At 47.0% G+C, this 13,522-nt stretch overlaps 1 protein-coding gene across 1 annotated transcript in view; it reads right to left on the reverse strand.

Annotated features, from left to right (window-relative positions):
- FKBP9 (FKBP prolyl isomerase 9) overlaps positions 1 to 12,617 on the reverse strand; it is a 65,704-nt gene extending 53,087 nt beyond the window's left edge. The window contains exons 1-2 of the mRNA XM_068236586.1: positions 12,228 to 12,617; positions 3,622 to 3,767 (exon numbers count right to left, since the gene is read on the reverse strand). Of these exons, the coding sequence (XP_068092687.1) occupies positions 3,622 to 3,767; positions 12,228 to 12,472 (391 nt within the window). The 5' untranslated portion in view covers positions 12,473 to 12,617. The remainder of the gene's footprint in view (positions 1 to 3,621; positions 3,768 to 12,227) is intronic.
- Positions 12,618 to 13,522: the final 905 nt, after the last annotated feature.

The raw sequence follows: 13,522 nt of genomic DNA on the forward strand, positions 1-13,522 counted from the left end.
TGGACTAAAGTAATTAATGAGGCACTCCCTCCCTATAAATTAACCTGGTGCTCATTCTAAATTCCACAAGCAGCGGCGTAGCAATCAGTATAGCAACCATAGCCGTTGCTATGGGGCCCACGGCAGTCCTACGTCACAGGTGGCCCGCAGCTGAGAAAGGACTTTTTAAAAAAATTATAATAATGCCAGCGCCGTTGCGTGCCCCCCCTCCCTCACCTCGGGGGCCCCCCCTCCTATTATGAGCGGTGGGAGAGCGGCATATACAGCAGGCTCCGGTGGGGTAATCAGACGCTAGATGTCCAGCTGCCTCCCGGGCTACAGTGTCTCCTCTGTATGCTGCTCGCACTGCTTCCTGGTTTATTGCGAGCAGCATACAGAGGAGACACCGTAGCCCGGGAGGCAGCTGGACATCTAGCGTCTGATTACCCCACCGGAGCCTGCTGTATATGCCACTCTCCCGCCGCTCATAAAAGGAGGGGCCCCCAGGTGAGGCAGGGAGGATAGGAGTCATGCCCCTACCCCACTAAACTACCCGTCTACCTACCCTCCTACCCGGCTACCTAACTGCCTACCCTCCCACCCGGCTACCTAACTACACTCCCACCCGGCTGCCTAACTGCCTACCCTCCCACCCGGATACCTAACTGCCTACCCTCCCACCCGGATACCTAACTGCCTACCCTCCCACCCGGATACCTAACTGCCTACCCTCCCACCCGGATACCTAACTGCCTACCCTCCCACCCGGATACCTAACTGCCTACCCTCCCACCCGGTTACCTAACTACCTACCCTCCCACCCGGCTACCTAACTGCCTACCCTCCCACCTGGATACCTAACTGCCCTACCTCCCACCCAACTGCCCACCCTCCCACCCAGCTACCTAACTGCCCACCCTCCCACCCAGCTACCTAACTGCTTACCCTGCCACCCAGCTACCTAACTGCCTACCCTGCCACCCAGCTACCTAACTGCCTACCCTGCCACCCAGCTACCTAACTGCCTACCCTGCCACCCAGCTACCTAACTGCCTACCCTGCCACCCAGCTACCTATCTGCCTACCCTGCTACCTAACTGCCTACCCTGCCACCCTGCTACCTATCTGCCTACCCTGCTACCTAACTGCCTACCCGGCTACCTATCTGCCTACCCTCCCACCCGTCTACCCATCTGCCTACCCTGCCACCCAGCTACCTAACTGCCCACCAGGCTACCTATCTGCCTACCCTCCCACCCGTCTACCTATCTGCCTACCCTCCCGCCCGTCTACCTATCTGCCTACCCTCCCGCCCGTCTACCTAACTGCCTACCCGGCTACCTAACTGCCTACCCAGTGCAGTGCCTGCACCGCAAATAGCGCGCCAGCCTGCCCAACCACCCTCCCTCCAGGTAATTAATGTTGGCCCACTATAGACCTGGCTACATATACTGCATTTTGTGGGGAAATCTGGCGACAATCTGATTGCATTTTGTGGTGAAATTTGGCGACAATCTAATTGCAGTTGTGGGGAAATCTGCTGCCAATAAGATTGCATTTGTGGGGAAATGTGCTGCCAATCTCATTGCATTTGTGGGAAAATCTGCTGCCAATCTCATTGCATTTGTGGGGAAATATGCTGCCAATCTCATTGCATTTTGTGGGGAAATCTGCCCACAATCTGGTTGCAATTTGTGGGGAAATCTGCCACCAATCTGGTTGCATTTTGTTGGGAAATCTGCCCACAATCTGGTTGCAATTTGTGGGGAAATCTGCCAACAATCTGGTTGCATTTTGTGGGGAAATCTGCCGACAATCTGGGTGCATTTCGTGGGGAAATCAGATTTCCCCACGAAATGTTTGGGTGGGAGGTCCGTGGGGTTGGAAGGTCGCCATAATTTTTTTTTGCTATGGGGCCCAGTCATTTCTAGCTACGCCACTGTCCACAAGGTCTGGGATCCATGGCTTAAATGTGTTGAATCAGCTTCTCCTGAACTGGATATCCTAGTATCCTTGATCTATATAATCCATTTGCTTTGTTTACTTAATGGTTCTGTTTCCTTGCTTATATTGACTATATATTAGTCTGCATTAAAATGTCATACTTTGTCGGTTATTTGACCAAGTCTCTCACAGTATGTCGCCTTGTTCTGGTCTATATAATGAATATTGTACCTCTGCATGTTCTCGATGCTATGTGAACCTCAACCTCTTGTGTATTTATATATTTTTAATCAATGTCTGCTGTCAATTGTTTAGACATTGCACTGTCTTGGCGTTATGTTCTGTAATGCTTTTGGTTTGTTGTTTTAGAAAATCAATAAAAAGATGTTTAAAAAAAAAAAAAAAAGAAAAGAGAAATAAAAAAAAAAAAAGATAAATTTGTCTTTTTGTCGATTCTGCCCGTGTCAGATTTTAGCATGTAATCTTCAGGGCATCGGTTGAGTCCACACCTCCGCTCAGATGCCCCCAATGTATAAATGTTCCCCCTAAGTGTGTGCATTTATACAATACCTGTCCTGTAGCAGCCTCCACGCGGTGTCCGTAACCTCCGGGCTGCTATCCGTACACGCTTCTGGCGCATAGTGTCTGACATCAGTGCATAGAACCGCGCGGAGGTTATGGACACCATGCGGAGGCTGCAACAGGACAGGTAATGTATACATGCAAACACGGGCACATTTATACATTGTGGCGGCAGCGGCGTGGGTTTTCTCATCGTTCATTCTGGGAATTGCTGTTGTACCGCCGCACACCTGATCAACCAACTTCGGCCCGACATCTTACAGCATGCGCAATCGACCATGCAACTGTTTTCCGTCCTGAAATTGGTCGCTTTGTCAGTTGGGTATGCACTTATGTATAATAATCAAATTGGATGGTCGATCGGCCACCAAGTTGCCTGATGTATGGCCACCTTTATAGTAGTATAATAAGATAAATACTGACATAGAAGGGTCATCCAGAAAGTAAAAGCAGTTTGCTTTTATCTGACCAGTAAGGTATTTACTGTATCTGTGTAATTTAACTAGTTACTTTCAGGTTAATCTCCTTTCCCTGAATTGCTTGTCATACAACAACAGAATGCTGGTAACTGTTTGTTCAACAGCATTTAGGCCTCGTTTACATGAGACAACACAGATGCACTGCCATGCGCAGTCCATCCCATTCATTACAGTGAATGGAATTAGCGCTGCGCTTTGCCAAAAATGCATGCAGCAGTGCGATAGCGCATCGCTGCGCAGCGCATATAGTCTGCACATCAGAAGTGCCATCTATACTTCTGACGTGCTTGCATGTGGCGCACCATACATGCTACCGAAATGCGCACGGTGCCACAAAACGACGCCTAATCTGAACTCCCCCCCCCCCCCCCCAATCATAGGTGAGATGTGTTGTGATGTTACTACAGCAAAGGGATTGAAAACCTTGTAAAAAGATATCAAAAGAGGAGGTGATTATGTGGATAAATCCAGATGACCCTCGTATAATGATATTATATATTTGGCCTAAGTAAAAGATTTTTTTTATATTATAATACATTTTTTATTCTTCAGTTGCTTTGTGCAGTGCTGCTGGCAGCTGTATAAAATAACCCTTGCTATATAAAATACTGACATACTTATACATAACATCACTTACCCAATCCTTCACTCCCATAGGCAAGATTTGGTGGAATTTTCACTAATCGCCTCTCGTTTACACACATTCCAATCAGGGCCTTTTCCATTCCTTGAATAATCTGTCCTTTTCCCACAAATACATTGTAAGTGCTTCCTCGATCGTAACTGTAATGTAAACCATTAAAATGTATTATTTCAACTTTGAAGTTTTTGTTCTGTGCAGGTTTATTCAGAATAACATCCAATTCAGCGTTTCTTTTCCCTCCCTACTTCTGCACGCGCCTGTCTTTCTGGTGGTGCTTCTAGCAGCTGGAGGGGAATTTTCATTGACAATTACATAGGCAAACGCAGGGGGGGGGGGGGGGGGATTACAGCTGCTCATAATCCCCCCCCCCCTCAGACCAGGGCCGGTGCTGTGTCTAGTGATAGGCACAAGTTGAGACACCAGAATGCAGGCATGCTGCAGCTCACAGCACTTCCCCCTTTCTTTCCCTGCTACAGTTGATTTTGGATGGAGCAGCAGCAGGTGTACAGAGCATGGTGCAGCTCTGGGAACTTAACAGAGCACAGAGCCAGGTATGAGCACAGCCCTGTGCCCCTGCTAGTTTCCCCTTCATAGTTAATGTTGGCTGTCATTATCTGTATCTACACTGTCCCTGATCGATCCTATTGTGGATCAGGAGCAGATCGGACATTTAGGAAATAATTGTCAGATCCCGTCACAATCGGATTGTGTGTACCTAGCATGATGTCTTACCATATTATTATATTGTATTGTACGTGGTTGAGGGATACCTTTCAGGAATCCCCCCACCCTTGAAAATCCTGAATTTGCCCCTGAATTATAGACTTTAGCAGCCTATGGGCTGCTGGGACTTGTAGTCCCACCTGATTGGTCCCCACAAACCCCTGACCTCCTACCAATATCCTGCCTAGTAGGGTTCTGGCGGTACTTCTGCCTTCACATCATCAGTTCTTATACCTTGGGCATTGAATGCCTAGAGGTAACTGATTGCTGAGCAGGGACTTGCCCCATAGCGTGAAGACTGCTATGATACAATTACTGTATCTGGCTTATGAGAGTACTTTTTAACCCGTGAAAATCTTCTGAAATGTCAGGGGTCGTCTTATACGCTGGGTGTCATTGATGCCGGGTGATACGCGATGCGCGTACGTGACATGCTGATGTTTACACGATGCTGATATGTGATGTGCGTACACGATATGCTGATGTTTAAAGTCATACAGATACTTACCTAAGGCGATGGAAGGCTCTGGGTCCTAATGAGCCTTCCCTTTCCTCTCCCGGTGCCTCGGTGCAGCTCAGGATCCCTCGTTTGAATACCCGCCGTGGGGGACTTCGGAAGCCTTCGGGAGCCGAGTCCTCCAAAAGAGAGGCCGCTCCATACTGTGCATGCGCAAGAGAGGGAGAGATCACTCGGGCTCCCGAAGACTCCCTTTGGCGGTGTAGACAGCAGTATTTGATTAAATTAGTCAAATACTGCTACGGGAGATCCTGCGCTAGAATGGGCACCAGGAGAGGAGAGAGAAGGCTCATTAGGACCCAGAGCCTTCCCTCTCCTTAGGCAAGTATCTGGTTTTTATTTTAAGCAGCGGTTCCCAATGATTTTAATTACCGGGTGCTGGAGATTCGGTGGTCGCCACATATGCTGGGGTGAGCTCACTGCTCACGCTAGAAGGTTTGGGATGCCCATGGTATGGAAGAAACAGATTGCGCTGTACCCATAAAATACAACTCTTCCACCCGTCTGGCCCGCACTATCCTGCTACCGCCTCTTAGATCTTGCTGCTGAGGACTGTAGTGAAGCGGCACAGGCGCACATGTGCGAGATCTGAGAGCAGAGAAGGAGGTAAATAGGATACAAGGGCGGGCCAGACGGGTGAAAGAGGCGTGCTTTATGGGCACAGCGCAATCTAGTCTTCCATACCACTCTGATAAACAGGGAGACAAGGAGAGCTGACCAATCCACTTATGGAGAGGGAGAGTTTGCCAATCCAACCAGTCAATCGCTTATATGGTGTTATATACTGGGTACCACATAGAGTACAGCACCAGTATATGCTGATTTTTTTTTTTTTTAAATTTAGTGTGCGTTGGAAGAGGGGTAGCCTTATACCGCGAGTATATCCCAAACTCTGTATTTTAACTGAAAGTGTTGGGGGGGGGTCGTCTTATATGTCCAGTCGTCTTATACGCCGGAAAATAGTGCCGTGCAATGGATCCGTCGGTATAACGCAATGTACCAGACAATATGTGCCTTTACAGTTGCAGTGGAGCATACTTTTTATGTACTGTATGTGTCACAGAGTGCATAACACAAATTGCGACTTTTCCCCTCCATTGCATTGCAATGCTATTTTTCCAGGATGTGTAACATGCATTCATTTGAAAAGGGCTCCTGGAAAAAGGGCTCCTGATGTAGCTGAGAAACGTAAATTCGGTTATAAAACAGTCCTGAATATAGCCAAAAAATGTAAATTTGGTTATAAAAGGATGTTGGATATAGCTGAGAAAAGTAATATAGCCGAGAAAAGTGATTACTATGACCTAACTTCTCCCTATTCTCACACAGAACCCTCCCGTGTATGCCTAGCCCTAAGACCCCCAAGGTGGTGCCTAACCCTCGGACCACCCTGGTGGTGCCTAACCCTTGGACCCCCCCTTGGTTGTGCCTTAGGCCCGGTTCACATTAGCTTTTCAGGTCCGGCTTCCCCGGACCTGGAACGCTCCGTACACAGCGGATGGTGAATGGATACATTGTTAATCAATGTATCCATTCACACTCGTGCGACCATCCGGATCCGATCCGGGAACGCAGCTCCGGGACGATCCGGCTTTTTTCCAACATGCTCCATTTTTGCCGTACGTCCCCGTGCGGCTGCGGACCCGGGCCGGATCCTGACCCGAACATGCGGCCATGCTGTGCAATGAGAAACGGATGTTTCTCATCACACTGGCAATAGGACCGGATGCTTCCAGCACCGGTCCTATGCCACTCGGGGGGCCCGGACTACACGCCGGTATCCCCCATGCTTGCGGTGCCTTTCTGGCACTGCAATGTATCTAGTTCCGGCTACTTTATTGTAGCCGGAACTGATACATTCCAGATCCGCAACTTGTGGCAACTTGTGGCCACCGCAGAGACCCGTACGGTCTCTTTGCGGCCCCCGGACCCCCGGACACTTGCGGACTCGAACCGCAAGTGTGAACGGGGCCTAACGTTAAGACGCCCTCCCCTTGTGGTGCCTAACTCTAACCCCCCTGGTGGTGCATAACTTTAATTCCCCATGGTGGTGCCTGATCTTTGTCGCATTTCATGTCAACCATATATATTATTTTAAACTGGTATAACCAAATTTATTATTGTTGTAGCTGCATTTAAAAACATACGTTACTCTAAAAATATAACCAAATTTGTGACTTGCTGATATAACCAATCTTTAGACGTCCTCCTTGTAGCCGCATTTATATAACCCTAAAAAAAAACTTGGCTATATCTGGTACCCTTTTATAGTCCAACAAAAAGACGTCCTCCTTGTAACCAAATTTATGTAGTCGTAAAAAAATCTTGGCTATATCCGAAACCCTTTTAGGGCCCATTCACACTAGAGCGTTTTGCCACTATTTCGGCAAAACGCTCAAACGCTAGCGCTTTTAAAAAGCGCTAGTGTACTAAAACCCTATGGGCCCGTTTTTACTTGAACGAATTGCGTTAATCACCGCAAATCACCTAAAAATCGCGAAACACAAACGCGTCTCCTGCACTATTTTCAGGCGATTTCCCAGCGATCGTGTTTCAGTTCTATAGAAGCGCTAAACGCGATCGCGGGAAAATCACTGCACTGTCTAGTGATTTTTCCGCAGAGAAATCGCGGGAAAATCACTCCCGCAAAGCGCCAGCAAAAATTGACTGCGTTTTGCGCTTTAAAGTGTTAAGGGGCCCTTATAGATGAAAAAAACCTTGGGAGCCCTTTTCATTATCTTATAGCTGAGAGTTGCGGCAAATAACATTGAAGTCTATGGTGGAGCTCTTTTTACATAGGCGGCTCTGGGGCCCTTTTCAACGTATACCTTGCAACGCAATGCCTTAGTTTGAAATTGTCTTAAAGGGAACCTGAAGCGAGAAGTATATGGAGTCTACCATATTTATTTCCTTTTAAACAATACCAGTTGCTTGGCAGACCTGCTGATTTATTTGGCTGCAGTAGTGTCTGAATCACACCAGAAACAAGCATGCAGATAGTCTTGTCAGATCTGACAATAATGTCAGAAACACCTGATCTGCTGCATGCTTGTTCTGGCTAAAAGTATTAGAGGCAGAGGATCAGCAGGATAGCCAGGTAACTGGTATTGCTTAAAAGGGAATAAATATGGCAGCCTTTATATCCCTCTCACTTCAGGCCTCCTTTAAATCAAAGCTTCAGGCCATGACAGACAGCTGGTGCACACCGAGCGGCTTTTTCAGCGTTTTTGCAGCCGCTCGCGGCTGCGGATACGCTTGGTCAATGTATTTCAATGGGGTGGGTCACACCAGAGCGGGAGGCGTTTTGCAGAAACGCATACTCCCGGGGTGAGGCATTTTTTGGATTGTGGATGCGTTTCTGCCTCAATGTTAAGTATAGGAAAACCGCTCTGAAAAACGGCATTTCAGAGCAGTTTTGCAGGCGTTTTTGTTACAGAAGCTGTTCAGTAACAGCTTTACTGTAACAATATCTGAAATCTACTACACCAAAAATGCTTTCCAAAACCGCAAAATGCTAGGTGAAACGCTACAGAAAAATAACAAAAAGCGTTTCAAAATCTGCTAGCATTTTGCGGATCTGCTAGCGGGTTTTGGTGTGCACCGGGCCTAAATGCAGATCCATTGCAGAAGGAGCTTCTTCAGCTCAAACTTATGCAAGCAAATTATGGAAATCTTTAAAACAGGCAAGATTTATGCATAAGAGGTACACCTGATGAGGCTGAGACTAAAGATTTAGGCTGCTTACACACAGGGACGTTACAGGTGCACGTTAGTGCAGCCTGTAACGCTCCCCCAACGTACAGCAATGTAACACAAGTGGGCTGTTCACACTGCCCACGTAGCGTTACATGTAACGCTGCACGTTCTTCCGACAGTGCAGCATGCTACGGCGTTACAGCGGCTTAAGCCGCGTTAGACTGTTTGCACATGCTCAGTCATGTTGGGGAGGAGCGGAGAGCGGCCAGGCACATGGCTAATTAATATTCACTGCACGTTGTGACGTGCAGTGTTTACTTCCTGGTGCGGCCACTCTGTGCGGCGATTGGCCGGCGGGACCACGTGATGCCGCATGCGTCCAAGAGTACGCATCACGGACGCCAGAGTAAGCTGCACAACGTGGCTCACTCTGATGTCCACATCGAAGAGCACCAGGCCTTGCGTTAGGTGCACGTTATGCGACCTTAACGTAGCACCTAACGCAACGTCTTGGTGTGCAAGTAGCCTTACTGTTAACGCGTGCATTTTGTGGTAACGCACTGCATGCTGAAACCCATTATACTGCATAGGCTAATTCCCGATTCATTTCTGCATGAAACCTCTTGGGAATTGGCCTCGTGATACAGCATCCGCTGCCTGCCTGCCTGCCTCTGTCTACCTGAATGTGCCTTCCCCAATACCGCCCTCCCCTGCTGTACATTTAAATCCCACCTGCTCCAGCTGCCTCGACTGTCCAGCTTCTCCCAGTCGCCTCCACTGTCTCTACTAAGCACTGCAGTCACAGGCAGCCACCACTTATAGCACGTGGCACGTGTGACGTCGCACACATGCGCCTGGCGGCACCCCGAGAAGTCAGAGGACGAGATCAGGAATCACCACAGCTGGAGCAGGTGAGTTTTTTAATGCCTGGGCACAGTATGAGGACATCTACATTTGGGGGACAGCGGCCAGAGGTCTTTCTCATTTATTGCTATATCTCATACCATTACCGCCACGCACCCAACTGACCATGGCGGCCCGTCATTTATCAGCATGCTCAATCGATACAGTCAAACAATTCTGGCCCAAAATCAGTCAAATCGATCAGGCATGCTTTTTGTGGCATTGACTTTCATTTGGTTTGATAAAATTATTGAATCGGGCTGGAAAATCGCCAGATGTATAGGCATCTTAACTATACTTTCCACAGCACATTTAAGCAGCTTTACACATGCTAGATTCTCAGCAGAGATGGTCCTGACAGGCAATCTCTGGAGGTTTGTATACCAAGCATACACACCTTTATACTGTATGAAGCGGTACAAAGCTAGTGGTGATGGTAGTGCAATCATTAGTACAACGACTTGTGCTCAAATCTGTTGTTATCTAGTGTTGCAAGGTCAAAATGCAGGTAAGAAATCAACAGCAAGAAGATATACACACATAATATAATGGTAAGCCAAGCAAAGCATAATATGACTATTATCTTAATATCTAAGGCCCAGTGCACACCAAAAACCTCTAGCAGATCTGCAAAACGCTAGAGGTTTTTGAAGCAGATTTCAGAGCGATTCTAGGCATGTTTAGAGAGGTTTTCTAAACATGCCTGGTGTTTTTTGGAGCGTTTTTGGTAGCAGATTACACATATTGTTACAGTAAAGCTGTTACTGAACAGCTTCTGTGACAAAAACGCCTGGAAAACCGCTCTGATCTAGCGTTTTTCAGAGCGGTTTTCCACTTTCCTATACTTTAACATTGAGGCAGAAACGCCTCAGAAATCAAATCCATTTTTTGGGCAATTTTGCCTCAATAGAAGGTATAGGAAAAACGCAACCGCTCACAAAATTGCTTTGTGCAGCGATTGCGTTAAGAATAAATACATTATATTTTTTTCCGGGTCAAACAGTTCACTTCCTGACTTGCGTCAGGGAGTGAATGAAAAAAACACTAGGGAAAAATGCTTAGAAAAGCGCTTTTTTACAAAAACGCAACGCCCACCCAAGCGCCAGGAAAAAAAATTGCTTAAAAAAAAGCCCAACGTGAATGCTAACGTGAGCAGAACGCAATGTGAGACGGTGGACACTAATGACGGTTTTCCTTTATTGTATCTTTCTATTGAAGCCCATTCCCAATGCATGCTGTCATATCACATCAGTAATAATGTTGCAAAGGGTGTTAAAGATTTGAAAGCCAATTGGATGTATAGGATGAATGATTTGACAAGAAAAAACTACTTGACTTCTGAAGTGATTAAAACTCAGTGGGCCATAAACTGTTTACAACTGTTTTACAAAACCTGCCTACCAGGACATGCTTTATTACTCCATCCAATCACATGGAATGTTTGGAAAGCACTGACCTATAAGAACTGCAGCTGGCTCCTGAAAAACCCATCTTCTCACAGTAAGGGCCCGTTCAGACTACAAAATGCGGACCGCAACGCATGCGGACCGCAACGCGTACGAACGCACGCATGTCCGCGTTCGTATGCGTTGCGTGGCTGATCCCATCACTGAAAAGTGAATGGGACAGCCGCGCGTTTTTGTAAAATCTGCGTGCAGCATGCGTTCCCGGACCGCATAGGTCCGGAACGCATGCTGTGTGAACATCAGACATTGCACTCTATGCAATGTCTGATGTCGTGCGTTTTGGCCACCTGCACGCGTTTCCAAAACGCGGCTGGAAACGCGTGCAGTGTGAACGGGCCCTTAACCAACTCTAGCTGAAAATCACAGGCAAATGTGGGGACGTGGACAATGTGCAGGAATCAAGTTTCAGCTTGCCTGTAATTGGGACCAGTGAAAGCAGCTGCAAATCCAAGTGGAATATTCTTTCCCTATTGGTTGTAGATTAGTCACTTGACAATCTGCTGCAGAACATTTACATTATTATTATTATTATATCATTCTGAGATGTCACTTGAAATAATGATTTAGTGCAAATCACATTCCTGGAACTGAATATATTAAACGTGTTAAAATGAACACAGAAAGCTTGCTGGCATGTACAGTAGAATGAATGGACTCTAGAGAGGAATGTTACTACTGTGGTTTTTAGAGTTTGCACAATGGAAGTATGGCATTACCCAAATTAGTACATGTAAGTAGAAGAGGATTATATCCACTGGGCCCAAGGCAGCTGCCTAGAACTGCCTTGTGAAATGGCAAGCAGGGACTCATGCACATACATATAGCACTTCATATACTATAGTTCTCCAAATTTGCAGATCATTAAAGAACAAAGGTGATCATGCAAATCTTACATGAATTTATTTTTTTGAAAAAAGTCTGCTATAAGTACCAAGTTTGCAACCCTTACCTGGGTCATATCAGACCACAACAAACATTTCTGAAAATGTAATTCACTACATGTGCAACAAACCACCTCATAGTCCAGCATGATCTAGGGGAGATCTACTGACCATTGCAACCCAGTAGACACATTACCATCATACCAGATTTTCAGAATAGCTTGGCGCATCAGGCCCACATTGGCCCAGTATCTTGCTGTGGTTTGGACCAGTTAGCAGACCTGTCCCAATCCTTCACAGAAGTAGTCACAAATGCCATGCAAATTCTTGGAAAGATACTGAATCTCTGAAATAAAGAATATGCCTATTGCATGGCAATGATACTGTTTTCATAACATGCATTTATCCTTTTACCTGGAATCAAACTTTGTTCCATCAGGAAACGTGCCGTGATAGTGATAGCGCACGAAGTCTCCCTCCTTCACAGTTCGGGGGCACACATCAGGCACCCAGCTCTTGTCTATGTGCAGCTCGTCTCCGGGCACCGGTGGAGCATCATTGCAAGTTACAAAACTGACCAGAAACACGGCCTGCAGTAGCAGCACAGTCCCGCGGATTACAGGCATGGCAGTGGGGTGAGAACTTTTCTTTACTCTCATGGTTTGATCTAGACTCTTGGAACTAAATGGCTCCAGGCCGACAATCGTGGATAATCTGTATGACTTGCCGGTTCCTTCCCTGGCTATCCTTCGCCAAAACTTCGGCTCTGCCTCCCCTGACAGTCGTGACGTCAGCCTCACTACTAACTGGGAATGGGATAGGAGGCGGGGATCCACTCTCTCCGGCTCAGCAAATACATCACAGTGGGAAGGGAAGACTAGGGGGAATAGATGGATATTCTGCAGCTCCAGAAAAGAGCTGGACTCCAGGACAAGTCGCCACGCTGTTATTAACCGTTAGGGCCCATTCACTCTAGCAAAACGTAAAACGCTCCTGCTTTTGCTAGCGTTTTGCTCAGGCGATTTTTGGCGATTAACGCGAAAAAAATCGCCATTTAAACTTGGTGATTTTTTTGCGTTTAGCGCTTCGATAGCACTAAATCACCTGAAAATGGTACAGGCTACACGTTTGCGTTTGGCGTTTTGCATGAATCGCCGGCGATTAACACAAATCGCCCAAGTAAGAACGGGCCCATAGGGTATTATTGCACTAGCTCTTTAAAAAGCGTTAGCGCTTGAGCGTTTTGCCGAAATCGCCAGTAAAACGCTCTAGTGTGCATGGGCCCTCACTAACACTGAGCGAAAGAGCTACAGATACATTTCATCCTCTCTGTACTTAATAAGCATCTGCGAAGTACTAACTTATTAAAGTGTACCGGTGAGTGGACTCACCCCAAAAACCCCTGTGCCGCGGTACACGCGGCGCACCAACAAATGGGCGTGGTCAAACATAGCGTGGCCGAGGTCATAGGTGGGGCCAAATATATATGACCTTAGCAGTAATGTAAAAGGTCTGCCGGGGAAGTTTGAGCTCTGCCGTAGTGTATCCCCCAAAAATAGATGTAATTTGACAGCATTTCACCAAAAAGACACATAATCTGGTAGAAGTTCCTCCAAAACACAGATAATGTCAGTGGTTCCCCCAAAATAGACAATGTAGCAGCAGCAGTTCCCCCAACATACACATAATCTGGAAGCAGTTCCCCAAAA

Source organism: Hyperolius riggenbachi, chromosome 5 (genome assembly GCF_040937935.1).
Source record: "Hyperolius riggenbachi isolate aHypRig1 chromosome 5, aHypRig1.pri, whole genome shotgun sequence".
Lineage (NCBI taxonomy): Eukaryota > Metazoa > Chordata > Amphibia > Anura > Hyperoliidae > Hyperolius > Hyperolius riggenbachi.